The 23,747-nt window shown below is 36.6% G+C and overlaps 1 protein-coding gene across 1 annotated transcript in view; it reads left to right on the top strand.

Moving 5' to 3' along the window:
• The first annotated feature begins 289 nt into the window (after window positions 1-289).
• rxfp1 (relaxin family peptide receptor 1) overlaps window positions 290-23,747 on the top strand; it is a 96,548-nt gene continuing 73,090 nt past the window's right edge. The window contains exons 1-2 of the mRNA XM_008421077.3: window positions 290-917; window positions 9,041-9,178. Of these exons, the coding sequence (XP_008419299.2) occupies window positions 875-917; window positions 9,041-9,178 (181 nt within the window). The 5' untranslated portion in view covers window positions 290-874. The remainder of the gene's footprint in view (window positions 918-9,040; window positions 9,179-23,747) is intronic.

Here is a 23,747-nt window from a genome sequence, read left to right as displayed (position 1 = left end):
GGTAAAAGCGGGAAATAGTGAAACAATTCTGCTATGTTGTCTGAGTTTATGAGGATGATGGCTTTGGGTCAGGTTCTTTTTTTCCTGATGCAGCTGCAGGATAAAATGAAAGCAAAAGCCAATCAAATCAACTGAGATTTGACTGTAATAGCACTGAGGTGGAAGAAGCGCCCAGCTTTTCTTATAAATAGCAGCTTTCCTCGATAATAGAAATAAATCTACTTTCTGAACATAATACTTGCCTTTAGAAGACTGAAGAGATATTACCTTTAATATTCGGTATGAAACTGGAAATTTTCGAGACAGAGAACATGACAGGTGCGACAGAAGGAGAGAAAATGAGAGAAGCTCATATGAAAAGTGTGAAACAAAGAAAACCTAAACCCGAACTGAAGTCTTCTGAATTTCAAGAGTGTGCAAAGAAAAAACACAGCGATTTCATTTGTGGGTTGTTAAAGCAATCAGTCTTCTAGTTCACAGCGCCGCACCGGGAGAGTTTGGTGTCCCTAATTAGACAGAGGCGCATTTATTGAGCAGCTCGCGCTCAGAGGTGAAAGCTGCGTGTCTGCGCGCGCTGCCGCACCTGTGCCGCCCGCTTCTCCCCGTGCGTCAGAACATGGCAACTCTTTAAACCTTTCCCCCACACGGGAGGAGGCTGCAGACCGCCTCGATCCTGTGAAGCGTTCATAGGTCTCTCCTGCTGCTGCTCTCCGGATCGAACCACCGTATTTACACCGTCAGCGCGGCTGTTACCGCGCAGCCTCTCATTTACAAACTTCCGGTGAGAATTTGACACCTGGGAAGAGTGGGACGAGATAATTACTGCTCCTTTCTCCCACCAGCGCGATTTTAACAGAGAACTTCCAGAGGCATCATGCAAGTTTACGTGGCTGTGATATTCGCTTATGGAGTGTCTGGTAAGTTCAGCAACTTGATTGACCGGATTATGATTTGAACTCTCTGCCCGCTTTATTTAGGACGTTTCTTTTACGTCCTAAATAAAGCGTCTCACATTTGCATTGATTATAAAACAGAACTGAAACATCAGAACATAATTGCACTGAAGGGATTTTACTGTAAATATGTCGATTTTTCATCCATCTCAGAGTTATGGTGTAAATTGTCTTTGATGTAACAGCTAGAGTTTTATTGAACCACTGCTCCATCTCATAATCTGTTTAAAAAAAATCTCTTATCTTCACGTCATGAGAGTAATGTACATTCAGTCAGAGGTTTGCCTCGTGTTTGATCTCATTTTTCTCTGTTGTGTTGTGCGTTTTCTCAGGTAGACTAATATCTGTGTATTTGAGGCATTTTTGCTAGATGTGATATAAGCATATTTATTACATATTGTAGCATCAGCTGTGAAATGAAGCATTTCTAGCCGTGAAGGAAACCTTTTTCATTCAGTTACTGTCCTGCTGCTTCAGTGGGATTCTGTGAGGGAAGCTACTGTTTTTAGATGAGGAGAATCCAACATACAGTTTACATACAATTTCACTTTAAGTAACAGCTTTGGAACAATTTAAAACCAAAACCACTAGAGAACTGAAACTCTTCAGTTTATTCTTCAGTTTGTTATATTCTGCTCTTTTTTGTCATAAAGTAAGGGAACCCATTGACGGAATCAACAGATTAAGTTTCTTTAAATAGTACAGAACTTATCAAGACAGTGGTAGTGGTTTACCTTGACTGGCAGCATCTGTGGCCACCTTTTCTCTGTGACTTGAATAATGTGTGCACCACATTCCTTCTCGGTGTTTACTAGGTTTCATCACGTGCTAACAATGGGAAAGGCTGTCAGTATCAGACTGGCCGTTCATCCAAGGAAGTCATAATGCAACCCGTTTAATAGGATTATGTTTCCATTTCCGTTTTACAGATTTCTGTTGGAAATCTTCATCCTAAACATTTCTGTTTGGTTACAGTTGATCAGACAAACACGTCTTTTTCTACATATTTTTGTAAATCAGCCAGACACCAGGAACAAACTTCATTGTTTTTAGAAGCAAACTGCTGATGAACAGATCAGGAACTGAAAGATGAAGGGGTGTTTTCTCATTCATTAAATGTATCAGAAGTAACAGCTACTTTTATTGTTTCCATTGTTTGAATTTAGTTTTTTGCTGAAATGTTTCAGCTCAAACAGATTTTCATTTCAGTGAAAAATAAGCTGAATAAATAAAACAAAAGCCTTCACATTATTTTTTTTTTAATGAAGCAACAAAGTGTTCCCACTCAACCTGCCCCAGTTATTTTAGCACATCAAATAACTGATTAATAGAGGTGGTAAATTGTTTTGAATTTATCTCTCACTAAACCAATCCATTCACTTGAGTCATTTAGTGAGTGTTGCTTAGATAATTTGTCAGAATCAGCAAGTCAGCCTCTTAGTGGACTAGTCAAAGTCCAGACTTCAGCTGAGATGTTCTGTTTATGACCTTAAACAGGCCATGAAAATAATGTATCTGAAAAGGTTCGGCCAGTTTAATTTCTTTCAATACAATTCTCCAGTTAGAGACAAAAAGGATTAAATTTAGTTTATTTTCTTTCCATTTTATGTATTCTATGCTATTTTGACGATAAACAAGTTAGACACCGTGACAAAAGCAGAAACGGTCCTATAATGGAAATCAAAAAGGATTTACCGCTTTTATGAGGCAAAAACACATTTTGCACATTTTAGACACTTTTTGGCCAAATTGTGCTAAAAATGACAGCTCTGCTTGGTACATTTTTCACTAAAACTTTCACTAAAATATGCTGCAGCGGATTCAGTCCTGACCATGAAGTTTTAACCAAGATATAGATTTAAAAGTCTGAGCCATTCTTTTGTGTCTGAACAAGGATTTTTATTGTATTTTTGTAATGTTTACTTAGATGCTTACATGTTTTTTTATTTACTTTTAATTACTAATAAATAAGGTAGGATAACATTAGTGATGTCACCATCAAAACTTTATCTTTACACATGTACCAAAAATTTGCATTCTTTATCTGATAACTGTGGAGCTATTCTTCATTTTTATTTTATTATTTTGTCTGTAGGTGGAAATTACTTCTGAAACTCTTTAGCGTGAAGGGTGCAGAAAAAATAAAGAGCTAAAGGCAACATTATTTTCTTTAGTGGTTTCAGGAAATGAAAACACAAATGAGTCAGTTGTGAAATATATGGGATGAAACTAACAACCTCAGACACATTTCCGAGAAGAGAGACGGTAGGAAACAAAAATAGAGTCTAATGAATTATTTGTAAAAGCAAGACACAACAAATCATGTTCATCTGTGGAAACATCCATCCATCCATTTTCTTTACACCCTTGTCCCTCAGTGGGGTTGGGAGGGTTGCTGGTGCCTCTCCAGCTAACGTTCCGGGCGAGAGGTGGGGTCAATCTGGACAGGTCGCCAGTCTGTCACGGGGCAACACAGAGACACACAGGACAAACAACCACACACACACACACACACACACACTAGGGGCAATTTGGAGAGGCCAATTAACCTGACAGTCATGTTTTTGGACTGTGGGAGGAAACCGGAGTACCCGGAGAAAACCCACCATGCACAGGGAGAACATGCAAACTCCATGCAGAAAGACCAGGGCTGGGAATCGAACACAGAACCTTCTTGCTGCAAGGCAACAGCTCTACCAACTGTGCCACTGTGGAAACAGTGTATACATAAATGTTTGCAAGAAAATAATTTTGTCTAATGATCCCAATTTTAATTGTGACAAAAAATAAATAACAAAAATGGATGAAACCTGTAATGGAAAAGAATAACAACAAAAAATAGATTGAACTTGTAATGGAAAAAAGCAACAAAACAGATGAACCCTGAAATGGTGCAATTAACCATCCATTGCAATACAGGATTTAATTTATAGAAGGCAATGTAATTCCTTTGTTTGTTTTTGTTGTTGTTTTTTTGTGGTTTCAGTTACTACCTCTATGAAAAAAACCCATTATTTTTACATTTTTTGTGTTTAGTCTTTCTTTATTCTTTGGGCAAAAACATTAGCTTCAGTCAGACTTCAAAAAAAAGTGGAAATCAGCCAGGCCAAGTGACATACGCCTGCAAACTTCCCTGCGTTTAAAATGACTGTCATAGATGAGTACTGGAATTATGAGTATTCAATATTTTAGCTAGACTTACGATTTCCATCTCTGGTCTTACGAATAAGATTTAAAACGTCCCTTCTTCTATGGCAAAAGATGAAGATTAGCATGTTATTTTAGGGGCTTTCGTTTCACCTTCTTCTTTTTGCTTCCTTGAGAGTGAAAGAACATCTTCTGCCAGACCTCCAGCTGTGAAGCAGCTGAGTCAGACACATAACCCGTTCCACTTCCAGGTTACATCAAACATTTATACTGACTATACCTTGTTCTATTCTCCCACAGTTTGCTTTCTTTCAGAGGCAATAACTAAAACATTTATCGACATATTCGACATAAAAGTTAAGTCTCTGGCTTTTTTGTTGCCATATCACTTTAGGTTTTATTTAGATAATGAAATCAAGGATTTACATTATAGCATTGGGCATTAAGAAGCAATAATCCTCTTGCATAACTGACAGAAAGGAAAATAAATATTACAGTGAATCTGTCTGTCACTTTAGCACCACAGGTTCTCTGGTAGATTTATCATCTCTATCAGCTAAGCCGCTAATATTTCAGGCATGGTTGGGTCTCGGGGTGTGCACCCACCTGGGGGTCCGGGAACCAAAATTGCAGCATTTGTTACACCTGCTGTCGCTTTCGCACTGCAGTGTCAAATGAACCAAACCCTTTGAGCAACCTGTTCCCCCCTTTGCCTGTGGTGGCGTTGCACCAGGAACTACTGAAGGAAACGACATGAAAACCTGTCACTCTGACAACTTCCTTCTTCACAAAATGTAAACAAAAATGGGGTGTGTTACATCAGATTTTAATTTCATATTGTTGTGATGGAAACTTAAGATATCTGTGCACAAAGACATTTTTCAAGGAACTGAAGCACGGTTGTAAATGAGACCCAAAAGAACTACTCCAGCTTGCAGTACTGAATGTGCTGCATGATGTTGTGTACTGAAAGTGAAAACCTTTTAGAAGACCATCTAGAAGGCTTTTACATTGCCCTGATGCATACATTTTTTAACTTAAAACTTTTATTTCTTTTATAAATGCTTGGAAATAAAACAGAACAATTGAGAACAGCATAAGTTCCACACATGAATCTCAACTTATGGTAAATAGTGCACTATTTTTTATATACAATGTCAGAGTGGAAGGCAGGGATGAGAAAATTGTGTCTGCTAAACAGACATTGAGGACATTATTATTTTATTTGTTTTCTCATAGCTACATTTCTTCTGCAAAGGTTGAAACATGACCCGCATGCTTTATTAGAGATGCAGTACGGACTGTAAATTACAGCTATTGAAATGGTTGATCATACTAATAACTCCTTAGGTCAGGACAAATCTTACCCATAATGGTTGTTTTCTGCGTGCTGTGCCTGCTGACTCAAACATTATTTTCTGTCATAAAGCTACATAGTAGTTGTAGTAAGAAGAACTTTGCAGCTTTATTTTTTGTTCATTAAAAACATTAATTGAATTATTAAATGATAATGGATGTTTAAAGGAACTTTAATAAGCCTACTTGATAGTTAGTTGTGGAGACTAAGGCTTTTAAATGATCCTTTCCTTCAGGTTTATGACTGTAAGTTTTATAGCCAGTGCAGAAATTTGACATTTTAAAAGGAGAATTGTGAATTTGATTTTGATGGAAGCCAGAAATTCACACCAATTCCTTGTGTTTTTTATGATGTACGAGTTTTTGAGAAGCAAAAGTGTTTTGACCTTTATAGCAACATTAAAGTTTACACTGGGTTTTCCTAATTTTATTTGCTTCAAGGGGTATTTTAAATTTCCCAATAGGTCATTAAATAAGAACTCTTTTCCTTTTTGTCCATTTAGTATGCATAAATGTTTAAAGTATCCTTAGATCATGAGTTAAGTAAAAACAGAATTACCCTTTTAGAATGTTATTTCCTGATGCTTGCATAGAAAATTAAGATTCAGCTTGTTCAGCATCGGCACAACATAATAGCTGTTTCCCTGCTGTCTCCCTCAGCTCTGCCTCACATGTGGCTGCAGGTCTGTAGTAATTTTTAACATCAGTTCCTCTTAAGCTGAAAAATGCAGCAGCTCACATTTAAGCAAAGTTGAGGATGCCATTCTCTTATAATTTTTCAAGGTAGTTTAAAATCACAGCAGCTCTGATAGTGCACTGCGTTCTTTAGAGGCAGTTTCTGTCTGGGGCCGACATGCGTCCTGCTTGATCTGATTACAAGTGAACAACAGAGTACAGGTGTGAATGCATTCGGGACACATTGAGGACACAGTCAGATTCCAGAGCTCAGGTCACATTCAGCGTTTGTTGCTGAGGCTGTGGACATATTCTGCAAACATAAACTACCTCTTTGCCTGCTGTTGCTCTTTACAAGAAACCAGGTTTCCATCAGAATCTTTTTTCTAGCTTATCTGTTTTTTGCAAACACATATTGTGCATTAAGTTAAGTCCAAACAAACAGGCGGTCTTTTCACAGAAACCCCTGCTGCTACTTAACCACAAGCAGATATGGTTGCAGTGCCTAAATGCAGGAAGCTGGCTTTTTGAGTCCAAAGCTGTTTATGTTTTGTCATAACTTATTTATGAAAACATGGCACAATCCAGAACACATCTTGTTCAGATAATTGAAGCATAGAAGTAGTCATTACTTTATTGTGCAGCATTATTCATTTATCGTCCTACTTGCAAGCTTCTGGCTGTGTAAAATACTGATCCTGAAATTATGTCCTTAAAACCAAAATATGATCCAACATAATAAGTCTTTTTATAAATGTATCTGCACTTTAAGGTTATATTTATAGACTCAAACATACTGACTATACCTTGTTCTATTCTGTTTAGATTTGGCTTACCTTTAACAAGATTCAGGCAGAATTCTTGATTAATACGCTGCTTTAGTAGTATTAATAGTGTGTATCGGTTCATAGTTTCCTTTTAAGCCTGTCTTGTTTTCATTGAGTGTTACATCACAGATGGGTATAGATTGGTACGGTTTTTGCGTTGTAAAAGCGGGCGTACAACCTTCTGATTTGAACTACACTGGTGATTCAATATTTCTAGGACAAATAAGGACACAGTAATATCTTTATATATCCTATATAAGGATACGTAAGGACATATCCTTTTATTGGACACATCTTATAGATCTCTGCAGCACAGAGATGTATAATATCTGTGTGCTGCAGAGATGTTCTTGAAATGTAAAAACAGCTTCTTTAAAATCCCCTCTTTTATAATCAGATCTATAAGAATACTTCTTAGCGCTGGGTGCAAACAACCTCTTATACACGCAGCAGATCAGCCTTAATACTTCAAATTAATAACTGCTTTAAAAAATTGGCTGGTTATGGATCTTAGACCCATTTGGATTATCATAAAAATACTGATTTCTTCTCTCTGTAGCTCATAATCTGTTCTGCATCAAGACATTTCTAAACTTCAAGCTTAGAGCTTATTCATTTGCAGAACCTCAGCAATACTTAATTTTCACTCAGTCACGAGAGACATGGGCTAAAATCAAATGAGGTGATTATGCTGCTGTTTATGTGAGGATGTGCTAATTAACCAGAAGGTACTTCAAGCCAACTGCTGCAGGGACATTTTACAAAGTTTTTATCATTTTTATTTAATTGTTAACTAATCCAAGTAAAGAGTTAATCAAGTACTGTATTTGGAAATAATTCTTTAGCAGAGCTAATTCACACTTTAATTAAAAGTAATCAACAATTCATGTTTTATTGTGAATGTTTTGATGGGCTGTTGGGTTTTATACATTTTCTCTGCTTTTAACCATAAACAGAACAGATTAATTGAGAAGGCAGAAAAAGCAGAGACCATGAGTCACTACCGGAGGAGATGATTTATCTGTCATTGACGAAGCCTTGTAATTTATTGCAACCGTTGCTGAACGTTTTTCCAAGTGCAGTTTCATTTTTGTCAATCTTTACTCAATGTTCTATTATCTATGGTTTTTCATGGCAGTAGCTGCATAAATTCACAGAACAACCTATAAAATATTACATTTCATGACCATGACGACTGCCTTTGCAGTTGTTTTATAGATTTAATACATAAAACAAAGCTTTCCTTTCATTTGCGTGTTAATTGTATTTTAAATGAAAAGAATAAAAGATTTTCTGACTTTTTCATTTAACCATTTAAGATGATTTTATACAATATTAGAATTACATTAAAATGCAAATAAACAAATAATTTAATTCCTTTTTAAAATAAAAGAAAATAAACCATTATCTAAAATGCAATAACAATCTTTTAGTGTTCGCTTCATTATTTGCACCACATAATGCATCTGCAGCTCAAAAAGACATTTAACATCAGCATGTGAAAAGCTAAGGTCTTTCTGCTTGACTTGGTATCAACACAGCCTTTAGCCCATCTGTTGACTAATGTTTTGATTAATCATTTGCTTAATAGATTTTTCTTTTTTGTACAGAACTGATTGAAGCTAAATTTGCCACTTGACGAGTTTTATGTAGAACATATTTACAAACAGAAGCTTTTTCATCTTCAATGAAAAATGTATATATTTTTGTTTAGTTTTAGTTTATTTGCGGCTGTGAAGGCGTTCTTTCAAGAAGTGGCCTTTTGAGTCTTCAGACGCCAGTTAACGATTTATTCATTACTTCACTAGTTGACTATTATTTCAGTCTTTGATTAGTCCAACTAATTGCTTCAGCCCTACATGCATTTTCCTTCTTTTTGCAGCATGTACAACATCTTGGTCAGACAAATTGCAAGTAAAAACTCAGTAGCTGGACAAGAGCTACATAAAACTGAGCATTTCAGTTCCTCTACATGAACATTTTTTTTTTTTTTTAGGAAAGATTCTTGGAGCATTTAATTAAAGCATTCTGTGAAAACCTTGATTTCAGTCATATTTTTGTGACTTTCTGTTCTGATTGCAGCACTCAATACCACAGAGGAGAAGGGTACATGCCCACTTGGATATTTTCCCTGTGGCAATCTGACAGTTTGCCTCCCGCAGCTCCTGCACTGCAACGGCATTGATGACTGTGGAAACCAGGCAGACGAGGAGAACTGCGGTGAGTTTTGTTCCGAACTTGAAGGTTGTAGTTTCACACTGACAGCCAAATGGCTTTATCCCTAATGAATAATGGCTTTTATATAATGGCAGTATATTGATTAATGAATTAAATGACTAAGTCAGAGATTTATCTGTGGACCATCACGTCACCATGTCACATAGTTCATTCTTTGAGGTACATCAGTCCATTTTGCAGAAAAACATCCACACATAATGATGCCAACAGGTTGGATGATGTTCTTGAACCTTATTTTTTCTCCAAATGAAATGATTGGGATTAGGCAGCATTTCCAAACTGCAGTCTAGCTCACTACGTTGGTTTTAGGGTAAACGGTTCGTCCTTTCTGATCGGTACACGATGCTCAGCCTCAGCCAGAATCCTCACAAGGTCTTTGGCTTTTGCTCCAGTCTTCATGCCTGTGTTCTGCACCTAAACACATTCATCTATGGGCCACGGAAGCAGTCTCCTTTGTAAACAGTGTGATAGCTGGAATTCCTCAGGGTGTTTAGACTTGTGTGTAAATGTGACGGCAGATGAACGAGAGACTCTTAAGGTTCTGAAATTTTTCAGGATGAATCAGATGAACCCTGTGGAGGTCCGCAAATCCTTTCTTGATGTCTTAGCTGATTCCTTTAAATGTCTGGTAGTAAATATGTTTGCCCATTTATCAATAACAACTGGAACTTTCAATATCTAGCAAGTTATTTTTGCAATTGCTCCTCATATTAATTTCACTCCCTGCTATGACAAGGGTGAAATTATCGTAATAACCCGATTTTGGCTGGAAAGCTCAACGTCTCCTCTTTCAGAAACCCTTGGAATTTTTCAGGTAGCACGACGTGTGGAGGAATTACGGTACTGCAAATATGGCTGGATGGCCGGCGCTCCGTTTAGGATTAATGGAGTTTTGGTAATCCTAAATATTAAGACTGATTTAATATCAGATGATGAAATTAAAAATATTAGATTGATTAAAAATATCAGCCTGTATTTTATTTAGAACTTTTGAACAGTCATTTCTTTGTTCATATCTTTCTTCATACAAAACAACAAACTCTTTTTAATGAGTTGAATTTCTATTTCATATTTATTCATATTTACTTTTATGTTAATCTGGTTTTGCAGTGAAGGAGCTAAACTGACACTTGTTTCCTTTCAACCCGTTACTTAAAAAAGGGATTTGGACTTTATGTTGAATTTTAACAGAGCTTATTGTAATCCAACATTTTCTGTAATCATCTTATGCTGCCACATGTAATTTATCAGAACATTGCACTAAAATGAACAATTTTACTGTTTGGAGTAAAATATTATTTCAAAAATATATCTCTAGTATTACCGGGAAGTCTTTTTTCATTTATGGTTTTATCTGTCTGTTTTACTGGCTTTTCATTAACCTATGACATGAATTTCAACATGAGAGCATTATCCTCATTTAAGCATCTTGGTAATTAGATGTAATTTATTCATTATTTTTCATGTAGCCTTGCTTCTTTTTGTTCTATAGAAAACTCCTGACTTTCCTGTGACTCTGTGCATTCATGTTCTCGCTGGCTCATTTATACGCTCAATTTGTTCCTGAGATTTACACAGAAAGAAAAATGCCATTTTTTTTTGCACAGATGATCTATTCATTCTGGCCTTGAACTTTTCCACTTTTGAAGCATATGGTCTATATCTATCTGCAAGTTTTCATTATGCCTCTAGATGCAAAACTATTTCCTGTGGCAAAAGAAATCTTATTGTGAGACTTCAAAAAGATGGAAGATGAAAAGGAAATAATAATGATCAACCAAAATTCAGTGGAATTACACTTGCAGCATTATTCACCGCAAATGTGTACTACCTTCAATCTAAGCTGCTTCGACTGACCTTTTGAACTGATTCATTGACGGTATGTTACTGGGAAAGAGGAAATAGAAATAAGTTTCCGTTTTAGTTTTCAAACACTATGAAGGTCAGTCGTACTTTATGAAAACATTTCACCGACAACTTTTAAAATAATCCCTCTTGCTTTTTCTGCAGAAAGAATCACATTTTCTTAAGATATAAAGGAAAATGTCTCATTAAGATTTGAAGCTTTTCCTTTGGATGAAAGACGAAAGTAAATTTTGCTCAACTCGGATGGATCAGATGAAGATTCTCAGGAGATGTAGTGGAGAAACAAAGCTCACTCAACAACAATGTTGAAGAAACAAACTGGCTGACTTGGTTTTTATTTCAGAAAAGGACAGTTTCACTCTGATATTAAAAAAACAAAACTTACTGAAACAGGAAACTTGGCCAAACACGTTGCCCAAATCTGACCCAAGAAAGCAGCTTTAGGATTCTGTTGAGGTAAAGAGTAGAGCAACAAAATCTTTCCACTGAAGAATACAAATGCATCCATCCTGAAATAATAATAATGCTGACATTTTCTATTTGAGCAGGGTAAGACTGGATGTCAAAACACTGAAAGTAAAACATCTAAATTTCCCTGGGCGTTGGAGCCTGTATTTTTCTCAAGTGATCTATTTTAACACATCACTAAACAATCTAAGAGAAGCAGCTATGAATTATTGAACGTTTTTAACTGACAGTTTGTTGGCATATGTTCCTGCCAACCCGATGGTTTATGTCAGGAGTGTCCTGGTCCCGTCTGGCCCGTGTCATGCCAGTTTTAGCTCCTACACAGTTGACTCAAATGGTCCAATATGTGTTAATGGGCCCCGGTCCCAGCTTGCTCTGTGTTGTTGTTGGTAGTTATTGAAGCTGCTGTCTGTAGAACTTCTCTGATGCAATCTCTGAAACGATCTGATTCTCTGCAGCTTTTTCTGAGTGACAGGTTTAATGAACTCAGGATTACATCATTTGTGACAGGATGAGCATGAAAATCAAACTTGTTCTTCTGCCATCAGTTCCTCTGTGATTTAGTTGCTTTCTGTTTTCTTTCTTTAAAAGAAGTACTAGTACATTTAAAAAAAATTAATATTGCATGAAAATGAAACTCACATATATATCTCAAGCCTTTGTTTCTAGTAATTTTGAGGATTATAGCTTAATCAGTTAATTAACGCAGAACACCTGCAGAGTTTTCCAGAACAGAAATGGTCTTTCTCTCTGGGTCACAGTCATGGGGAAGATGGCTGACTGGACACATGTCCAAACCAATCCTGGAAGAAAAATAAATATCTAAAATACCTACAGAAGAAGGGAGCATGGGGTTGAACTTAATTTTATGCCGCACTTTTCAGATTGTATTTGTGAAAATAAATTATAATTTTTAAAAATCTAGGTCCATCTCATAATAATGTAATCTTCAAGACATATAAATCATTTGCTTGAGTATCTGATAATGATGCACTAAGTTATAGGGGAGCTAAAAATGCTGCACCTGCAAATCACAGAGACGTTGGACGACCTGAACCCAAATGCCGTACGCTGGGAAAGACGCCATGACAACAGAATCAGGACACAGCAAGAGTACTGAGTTACTGAGAAAGCATTAATTGAAGTTTATAGCACTGTTTGCTGCACCGTTATAAAACAAAATTGCCTGACTCTTTTCCCCATTCGATGTACATCGCTCTCTGCCATGGAGACTAACCTTTTACTTTGACCTTCACATCTAAACCTTTAAAATCCATTTTTGTTGTTGGACCTTTTAATATCTCTACTGTTGACTTGACCTAAAACGTTGCCTCACTGTTTGCTATATACTGCTTTTGTCGTATGTCTTTATTGAACCAGAAAATGCTATTTAGTTTTTTTTTTTTTTAAGGATCCTAAATGTAAAGGAGACATTCTGAAGTGTTTTAACATTTCAGCATAATCGTCTCACCTAATCCACAACCTAAGTTTTGTCACATCACGCTTATGCATGACTGATTTCCTGACTGTTATCTTTTAAAGGACAATCATCAGTCATGACAGCCTGCAAAGCAGCTGTCAGATTATAATGAATGAATCTTCCCTGTTGGCTGCCATCTGTGTCCCAGCTTTTATTCAGTCACAAAAAAAATATGGTCTGATGTCAGATATTTGTCAGGAAATGTTTATGGGTTCAAGTTAGAATAACTTAATCTTTTTTTTTATCCATCCTGACATGTATGCTATTGGTCCATTCCAGACTCGCATAAAATAAATCCCCATAAAAGTTTCCGTTTCCCATCTTCTGCAGTTTTCGTGTTCGTCCTTTGATGTTCTCTTTTATTACTTGTAACGCCACGGACACTTTCCCTGTTCCAGTATCACGGTCCGCTCACATTCCATGTACTGAGCAATCCAGCAGAAAAATAACTCGGATGTCTTCAGCTGTTTGGGAAAAGGGGAAGTGGATACAGTTTGACTCGTTTAACAGCCGATGTGAGTCCACATTGTACCAGATTTTGGCAGCTTGCCGGTTACCTGCTGGGCAGAGTTCCCAAATGCCAACTACAATTAATTTCAGCAAAAAAAGAAACAATCAGCAATAGCCTCTTTATTAATAATTCATTCATCACACAAATTCACTTGGTGACATTCTAATGGACTTCCTCAGGAAAATAAGAACAATGTCAGCATTTACTCTGTAGTTTTATCTGTAGTTTTTTAGATTATTTCTTGAAAGTTTATGACTAACGCCTCACTGAACTTAGCAAAGACACTGCAGTGTGTGCTGTAAATGCAGAGGACATCTGTTCTAGTTAAGGTTGTATCAGCATTTTCACATGATGGGTTTCTTTAGTTTATCAGGGAGCCAAAACCTCCTGAAAATCTTCCCTATCATGATCATCAAGAAATATTTAGGACTTAGTTTAGGATTCAATGATCAGGAGAGTTTTATAGCAGAAAATTAACTTTTTATTGAAAGATGCAATTCTGACCCTCCAAACTACGGAAAAGAAATTGCAGCTTATTGACTGGGAGAGATTGTAATGTCTGATTGGTAACTGTAACACAAGTAATATATTTTCTTTGTAAAATTTGATATACATTCAGGCAATAAAAAGCTAAAATAACACCCAATTTGCTAATTGTTTTGGGGGCAAATTGAAGAAAAAACATGTGGCAGGGGCCGAGGAGACTGAATATTTTCAGCAGTACGAACAAATTTTTGTTAACTCTTTGAAAATGGTTGCTGTACTTATCCAACTTTATTACATGAACTAAAAGCATATTTGGATGCACCATAATCTCAGTTTAGGTCTGACCCTATCATTAAATTAATGAGAATGATTTATAAAGCATGATTACTAACATATTAACACATTTTCCATTAATACAAGATTTTAATTTGTCAGTTATATTTTTCTCCCAATTCCCAATTAAAATTAAAAGTCTTCACACAATTTGCACAGTTTGAGTTGCAGTCACACAATCAGACCAAAGGCATCAAAAGGCTCCCAGGTCGCACTTTGGACATCCCTTATTTGGGAGTTTGTCTGATTCAGTACCTAATGAGTTAATTTGCCGGCATCCTTTTTTCATTAACACAAGCCAGACGTAAAGCCTTTTAAGTATTACAGTGGGACCTGAAGTAGCCTAATTAAAAGTAAAGGCTCTTGAAAAAAAATCACTTGCATCATAAGACCTACTAACAGCTAAGAGTATGAAAAGTATTATGATTAGGCTGCTGTTTATTGTCAAACACCATCTGTATCATAATCTCAGCTGCCAGGACTTTGTTACTGGCAACAGCTTGGAGATTAAAAATCAGCCCCATTTTATCAAATAAGCAAAAAAAAGACTGTTTTGCAAAAACGGGTCATAATATATTATGCAGAAGCAATAGAATAGGATTTTCCTGTAAAGTCTCCCACTTTCCCTGCAGTGTCTGTGGTCTGTACAGTGGAAAACAGAACTCATCCTCAGCCGTTTGAAATATGGTGTCAATACCTCAAGACGGAGATTTGGGACGTTAATAAATGCTTAAACAAAACCCTTTGCTTTTTAGCTGATTCTGCCCGCGCTGGAAGCATGAGCGCTGTTAAAAGTATCACTGACTCATGTTGTTCTATTGTTTGGTTTCTGTGGCCTGTTAGGGCACCAGTTCTCCGCTCTGTGTTTTAAAAGACTGAGTGATCTGAAGTGGTTTCTGTCTTTTGAACAATCTGGATCTAAACCAGTGAAACTGTCAATATTCCGGTACTATAACCCCTAAATGGGTCGCTTTGACAATCGGAAAGTGAAAACGACTTAGCAGCTACAAAGAAAACTTATATTCTTTTTTTTATTATTTTATCAACTTGAATTTACTGACTGCAGGGTTGCAGGGTTCGTTCTACACGTTTAGGCAAATGTCAACAAAAACAATGGAAGATAGCATTGTGCTTTGTGTGCTACGTAAGCAGTTTAAAATAACTTCTGTGCTAAAATCACAGCGCCATACAGTGGCCTGGCGTGACAACTACAGCAGATTCCACGTGTCTGCAATTTTGTCTAAACATGGAACTTTTTCCCAATCAGTATCTGAAAATACCAGCAGTTTCCAAACAGCCATTTCATGTACTTGTGACCTAAGAGGAAAATAATTAATAATGCCTTGCTTGACGCCTCTGTCGCATGCTTGCATTAGTTTAAAAACTGCAGTTAAAAGCAAACAAAATTACAAAACCACTCATGCACAAAGCATACATTACTGTCCATTACACTGTGCATACAGATACTTATACCTAATAGCGGGTTTATTTTTGGAGTGTTTCTTGTCTTGGTCTGAAGATATACTTGATGTGTAGTGATGTTAAATCATTAATTCAATGTAGGAATCAAAACCTACAAGTGCAGGTTTTCCCCAGTGATATCCAGAGGTTACAGCCTCAACCAGCCACAGCTACACTGTGTTATTTATATTCGTATAGTTTATTCTTAGGATTTCCACAGTCCTTTAGTCCTTTGATTTCTGACCTAATTTTCTTCAGATTCTTGCATGAACTAATGCAAAATTCTGCTCACTCTTAACCCCTCTGCTCTTATAGTTGTCACCATTTAGCTTTAAGTTGCTGTTTCCACCTTAAAAAAAATCTTTTAAAACAGAGTCTGCAGCAGCGGTTTTCAGTCATGCTCTTCTGGTCCCACTGCAGGGCCTGTTTTAGCTGCTTCTCTGCTGACACACGCCTTACTTAAATGTATCTGTGATCACTAGACCTAGTCATGCAGCAACTGATGGTAGTTGAGCAGGTGATGAAATGATTTGAATCAGGTGGAGTGCAGACTCATCTACACCATGAGGAACTGTGGTCCCAGAGGACCAGGACTCACAATCCCTGGTCTGTTGTTTATAGCAGGGGTTGCCAAGTCCAGTCCTCAAGTGCCATTATCCTCGAATTTCTAGATGGAGCCCTGCTCCAACACAGCTGAATAAAATGGCTGAGTTCCCTCAGAGGCACTCAGTCATTCAGGTCTGGTAACAAGTCATTCATTTGAGGCAGGTAAGTAGGAGAAAGGAAGCAAAAGTTGCAGGATTGTCTTGGACTGAACTTCAGTACTTCTGGTCTTTATTACTAAATTATTCTGTTTTATTCTCTTTTACTGTCAAACTGCTCATTTGGGTGTTAAGTCAAAAACATCTCTTATAAATCAAGAATGATCCATCTTCAAATCAATAAACACTTGTTCATTTGTTGTAAATTTGTTAGTTTAGATGTTTGTCACTAAGCAATAACTTGAACACATCTGTCCAGCGCTTCTTATGGTTTCTGTGGGATAAGTATTTACAGTGTAAATCTTTTATTTCAGAAATGTGCCATTATTGAGGATGTTTGAAAGAGAGAAGCAGTTTTAAGAAAATACATGAGGTGGAAAATTCAGTGAGTGAGTTTAAAGACAATCAGATGCAGCTGGAGAGAAAATGTGTTGTGGATAGAAAGGACTTCTGATATATTTGGTTCTGATTTTCTTTCTGCTCTGGTTCTTGGTGATCCACAGCAGCAGTATCTTTAAATGTGTTTCTTTAATTATGTAGTTGATCATTTCCTGCTGCCATCAAACACCAAGGTTTACATGAAGTAAAAAATCTTTGTCTGCCTGCTTTAAGCATTTCAAACTGAAATGATCTGCTGATAAACTGACTGAATTTAACGTGTGGGAAAAGTGAGTAAATGTTTTAGCATATTAGATCAAGGTTTACTCTGGTACAAACGAGGAAAAATTAACTCTGTAAATGTAAATAGTTAAACTTATTTCTGTAGAGCTCCTATTAAATTGACCTTAATAGTGTAACATGCAGCTCAGACTTTTTATGATTTGTGCATCAGCTTTTTTTTTTGTCTACAGAGAAAACATCCGACAGTAGAACAATACATATTTGTATATGGTGTTAATATAAGGCAACTGCAACCTCAATGTTGCTGGGTTGCTTTATTTCTATCCCAAACTATTTACTTTTAACGTCTTAATGTATTCTTAAAATAGTGAATAGAAATAAAACAAATATAGATCATACATTTTTAGGGTTTTATTGGACTTGAGGGAAAAATAAGCATTCAGTGTTTTCAAGTTTTCAGGATGGAGAGGTCTGAAATGAGGTATTTCAATACTGAGAGACAGAACCTAAAAAAAATCATGATTTTTAAATAAATAGCATTTTATTGAATGAAATAATTTGATACAATGTGAATATAGATATTGCAGAAACATTCATTTTAAATTCCAGGCATTTCCTGTAGATCTTGATCAGGTTTGCTGACTCCGCAGTAGAAGTTTTGATCAGAGTAAACGAATATGGCCGATCTTTTGTAACCTCACTTTCTGACTGGTTGAATGTCACATTAATCATATGCATCCTTGTTTGCCCTCGGTTGACACCCAAAACTCTGTGATATTGGCTCAAGACAATTCAACATGTTGAATATCTCAGATGAGACTTTAGATAAGAGCAGTCCCAACGTCTCTCCAGTTCAGATCACGCTCATCGTGTGAGATATAGAGCAGGAATATCTCATACGATTATGTTAAGAGCCATCCTGATATTTTTGGATGATTAAAATTGTTAGAATAAAAAAATCTGGACAAAAATCGTTTATAAATAGTTTTCTGAAATGAAAGTTTGGAGATCAAGAAGCAAAAAAGAAATGTGTAAAACCGCCAAAATGTTGCAGAAGCAAACAAAAACCATTACTGACATCTTCATTTGTTCCACTTAAGATCAGCAACATTTGTGTAGCTGAACCAGCAGATTGTGAAACCAGTGTTGCTTTATTATGCATTAGACCCAGGAGACTTCTGCCTCCCTTGTAAATGTGCTGAAAGCTGCAGCCTTTCCTGGATGCACACAGAGGTGTAAACATCACTTGTCTCTATAAAAGACTGAAATCAATCGAATACATGTGGTGAATATTTTAACATGAACAAGCAACCAGTATAAAAATATTTACATCTTTGAATTATTATACCTTTCATTATCATTATTAATTAAGCTGCTGAGGAAGTTCTTTATAAATGTACAATATTTCAGATGCGCCAAAACTTTTTCTACTTCTTCTCTCCATGTGGAGGGACAGACGTCATGAACTACAACAGCTATGCAGCATAGCAACATGGTGCAAAAATGGTCAAGATGAAAAAACAATGCAATAAATCACTCAGCCTGAAATGAAGTATTACACAGAAAATCACCCGGTGGCTTCTGCATCCTTCTTTAGCGGGTGATCCGTCAATAGTTGTGTGTTTAGGGCTTAAGATATGATCTCAGAGTAGAAGCAGTATTACACAGCAATGGAAAAATAATTTGATCTGTAAAAGATTAAAACAAAAAAAAACCTGTGATGGAAATGGTGTAAACGAGCTCATTGCTCTTTACTCCCTTCAGCTGCAGTTTTCTTCCAATTCACAGATGTTCACTATTCCTTGAACTCTTGCGGTTTTCAGCTTATTTTAAGATGCCTCGCTTTACTGCTTTTGTCTCCATCTTTCCCCATGTTTTTCACAGCTATTTAATGTCAGCTGTTAAGAAAGATACATTTTCTTCTACCTCTTCTGGTATTCTTTTTTGCCATCGCCAGGTTTCTGCTGCAGATTCAGAGTTTGAGTGACAGAGCATATGCCCAGGAGGGGGTGGAGCACAGCATGGTCACAAGCTGTGATTTACATTTATTAGAGCCCCCCCCCGACTTGCTTGGATTGGTTGCCTTTTTATGTAGTGTAGATGGATTTATAGGAATCACATTAGACTGCGACAGTAAGAAGGGAACTTATTAAAATGACTTATATAAGAAAGCTTATTACTTTTCAAGCTGCACAGTTTTATAACCATTCTTGTGTTTGAAGCAGAACTGTTTTTGCTCAGTTTGAGTTTCTCTGTTAAATGCTCAACAACATAGCCTGACAGCATAAGTATGATAAAGGGAGTAGCAACATCAAACTTGGAGTGTATGCTCATTACTGCAATGTAAGGTGCCTTAGTAACAGAGCATTGGTAGCAATTCTCTGACTGTGAAAGACTGGATCAGAAACTGAAGACCTGATGAGATCAGTTTGATGTGGGTTGGTTTGAACATCCAGATCTGTTTAACGTATTTGTAGTTTTATATTTACCTGGTTACTAAAAGCTTTAAGTTGGGACTGCTTACCAGAGCAAGCACTGTTCCTTTTATTTGATCAATAAAACCAACAACCTGTTCATGTGGGTGATGCTAACCTTTAAAGTGTTGCTGCTGAATGTTCTCACATTTTATTCGCAGCATTTTAAAAATGATTCATTATTGAAATGTCTTGATAAATATAGACTCAGACTACAGGCAGGTTCTGACCTTTTGAAAACATTTTTGCAGATGTCAAATTTTGGCTAAATTTGCACATGGGCGTATCACCTCAGTCTTACATGATTAGGAAATTGTTACTCAGCGAGAACACCATAGAAAGATGTAAAAAGCTGTTTGAGGCGTTCAGCAAAAAGTTTGAAACAGCTTTGAAGTCTAGTAAAGGAGATGCTAAAAAAAAGCCTCCAAAAATCACCACCAGGCCTACACCAGGCTATTGCTATGGTTTATATGAAAATGCATCCTTGAGGAATTAAAGATTGGTGGTGCACAAAAAGAAAACTTAATGAAAACCTTAAGGCCAGAATAAAATCTGCCAGGGAGAACGCAGGCAAAGAGTTAGAAAAAATTAGTAACAAATTGAATTTTAAAAAGAGATCAAGTCCCAGATCTTTGTTCTCTTGAGAGTAGTTTAGATCAAACCTACAATATCCAACCTGACCCGACCTGAGCCCATAGTGTTTGAGTCCAATTCAACCCGACTCATTTATTTACTGTGATTAGGACAACATGCACATTCGATGTGTGCTGCGTTTGTTGCAGTCTGATTTACTTCAGCACCTTGTTCTCTATTAACACTAGACCAGGGTCTGCTACCCTGGAGCCATTTTGCTCTCAGGCCAGCCAAAATATCTCATTAAGAGTCACAGATGTCACATAACCTTTGGGAAAAATACATCATACACATCCTGTTCACAAGTGTCTACTTTGGGAAATTTGTTATTTATAAATATCCACCATTTTATCTCTGTTTTTAGGGTTTGAAATAAAGATAAACATAATATTTTGCATCAGATGTTGGATAGCTTTTTCTTCAGTGTGATAGAAAATTGTGTAAAATAAAAAAGCACAAGGATTTCAAACTGACCAGAAAAAAAGACGTAAAAGTTTACAAATATTTTATCATTCTTTGTGGCAGGGTGTACTAACTTTTGTTAGAATACATAATTTGATTCACAAATTGCCCTTTTTTTTTATTAAACAAAAACTTTTTGCTTTACATTAACATACTTAAATTAAAGGCAACCGGACGTTGCAGTTTTCTTTCTGTGAGCCTCAAGAAGTGACAAAAACTCTTCAGGGAAAAAACGCTGAGCGAAAGTCTGGAGGTCTTTGGTTTAAACCTGTTGTAATGGACCTGACCAGATGACTGAGGATACACAGCTTTCATTTCTGGTGCTTTTATTTCATTTAGTTCACTTTGTCTTCAGAAAAAAACAAACAGAATAGACTTTGATCGAGTACTAAATATTTAAAGGGGTTTCCTGAATGTTCTCTTTAACATGTTCAGAATGTTGAGCATCGTTTAAATCTTAATTTCACTGATGCAGTTTAGAAATGACAGTTGATTTCTGCTATTTTGGGCTTAATGTTGTCAGCACAGCAATGAAAAGGAACAATGCGCTTCTGAAAAATAGACTCCGGTCAACAAGACAAACGGTAGTGAATCCTATTCAGACCCTCAAAGTGGAGAAGGGGACGAAGATGCTTCCTGTATTAACATTTTGCTCTGCACACATTCTAATGTTCTATTTTTAATACTCTGTTTCTGTTCACATTTGCAGAACATACAGTACTATGTTGCCAAATAAATCTTAAGGCGTTCAGTGTAAGCAACAAAAATATGATTTTCATCAAATCTGAATATTGCATAAATAAAAAATGCTTTGCCCTGAAAAGGTGTTAACTTATTTGCACTGATTGTTAAATTTGAAGTGAAGAAGATGGCATGTCGCTGAGGGTTTTTCTAGATGAAAAATAATCCTTCACTGCCCAAATGATCGCTTCACTGACCTGAAAAATCCATCAGCGCTTCAGTTAGGCTGATGAGACACTGACTCAGATGTTTTTTTTGTTCACAAATGAGCAGCAACCCACCGCTTACAAAGCGTAACTTCTAGAAAAAAGCTGAAAGAAAAAAGTTCTGACTCAATACCTTGAACACTGAAAAAAGCTGCACATTCTCCCTCCATCCCAGTCCTTAAATAACCTGAGGCTGTTTTCCAGATAAGCTCGTGCAGGAGGCGGAAAAGGGGCTGTGACAGAATTTATACAAAAATAATAGAAAATGTTGTGCATTTTCTAATGCACAAAAAATTGCACTATCTATTACAATAAATTACATGTTTTCATGAAATAAAAACATGAAACGGCAGGGAGGAATCTACGCTGCTGTTTGCTCTCCAGTTTCTGACTTTGACATTGAGAAATCAATCTAATTCGTACAGAAGGTCACAGCAGCATGGACTCCCATGAATGTCAATTTAAGGGATGATATTTTACTGCATTGGTATTCGCTTTGTGCAGAAAGGCATGTTGTTTGGTAATGATTAAAGAGGACAAGGATAAGAGGGGGGAAAATCTGCAATTCCTTTCATACAATGAGGAGCAGGCAGCACACTGCTGGAATGAAACTTCTTTAGGTTAGGCTTCTGAAAAGTTAGAAATTTGTTCATGTTTTTAAGACTGAAAATGTACTTCTTTGAAGCAGTTGAGGGAAAAACAGAACAGAATGTCTTTTTTTTTTTTTATTATTGTTTTTTTTTAGCATATTATAAAATTTTAAATGTCCTTACGTCGAATTGAATATTAGTCCAGCGTCGCCAAAACATAAGAAAATCAGCGGGGGAAAAAAAAGAAAATTTTTCCATACAGAAAAAACATTATTTCCTAAGTTCTAAATGAAGAAAAGTCAGACAAAGCTTTCTAAAAAGACTAAACATTCCACGTATGAAACTAAATTCAAAAGTGCAAACAAATAAAGCTGTTTAGCAACACAAGACATCAGGACATTGGGAGCTAAAGTTTTGCCAGCTTTTAATCACAGCTGTCAATCAGAGTTGGAGGAAACGCATTACACGATTATTCAAACAGGCAACCTCTTAGGTTAGCAGATAGGATTTTCAGCTGCAAGCTTCTCTGTCAAAAAAGCAATCAACTGCTGTCGACATCTAACCTTTTTCTGACCGCGTGTGTTTGCGAAAATGAAAGCAAGGCGCTTGTTGTGTCTCTTCTGATCTTCAGCAGTCAGCAGGTCCTGCTTACTCAGTAGTGCGTATTTGTGTAGTTTTTTTCAATAAGCTATGGAGATAACATATACACTGTTTACTGCTTTGAAGTTTCCAGAATTCATGGGTGAAAAGGACAAAAACAACACGACGGTGAAATTTATCTTGGTGGGTGCAATCAATCTGTCAGCAGTCAGATCTATGAGAAGCACCCAGAAAATGCCAGAGACCTTCAAAGAGTAGTTATAGTGTCTTCTATAACTATTCACACTGCAACCACAAACTTCTGTGTAGTCTGTCCTGACTTTATGTGATATAAAATACTATGTAATCTTTAAGTGGAAGGAAAGTAATTCATGTTTGTCCTCTTTTTCTAATAAATTGAAACATAAAAAGTTTCATTTGTGTTTAAACCTCCTGAGGCAATGCATTATGAGCCTCTTTCTGTACCTGTTGCATGTTTCTACCATCTTTCCACATGGATATTTTTACATATTGTCCTTTTTGTGAAACAGCTATATTTCAGCTTATTTGGATGGACCTTGTCTGTGAATGTCAGGTTTCATGTTTTGCAGCAGATTCTCATTTGGATTTAGGTCTGGAAATTTATCCCCCTCTGAGATTAGAGGTTATGGGTCACTATGGGATTTATGTCGGTATTCAAGAATTATTGACCTAAAAAAAGCTCCCATTGGCAGATATTTTCAAATTTAAGAATGCAAAGCTAGTTTTGGGAACAGGAAGAAAACCATCCATCACACTGATGCATCTCATCTCCATCCTGTGCTGAATGTGACAATCCTTAGGTTATACTTCCTCAGTCCTGATCATTGAGACAGTTTC

The sequence above is a fragment of the Poecilia reticulata genome, chromosome 10, assembly GCF_904066995.2.
Source record: "Poecilia reticulata chromosome 10, P_reticulata-male-v2, whole genome shotgun sequence".
Classification (NCBI taxonomy): Eukaryota; Metazoa; Chordata; class Actinopteri; order Cyprinodontiformes; family Poeciliidae; genus Poecilia; species Poecilia reticulata.
The sequence above is the reverse complement of the archived record's forward strand: the minus strand, read 5'-3'. Positions and strand labels throughout refer to the sequence as shown.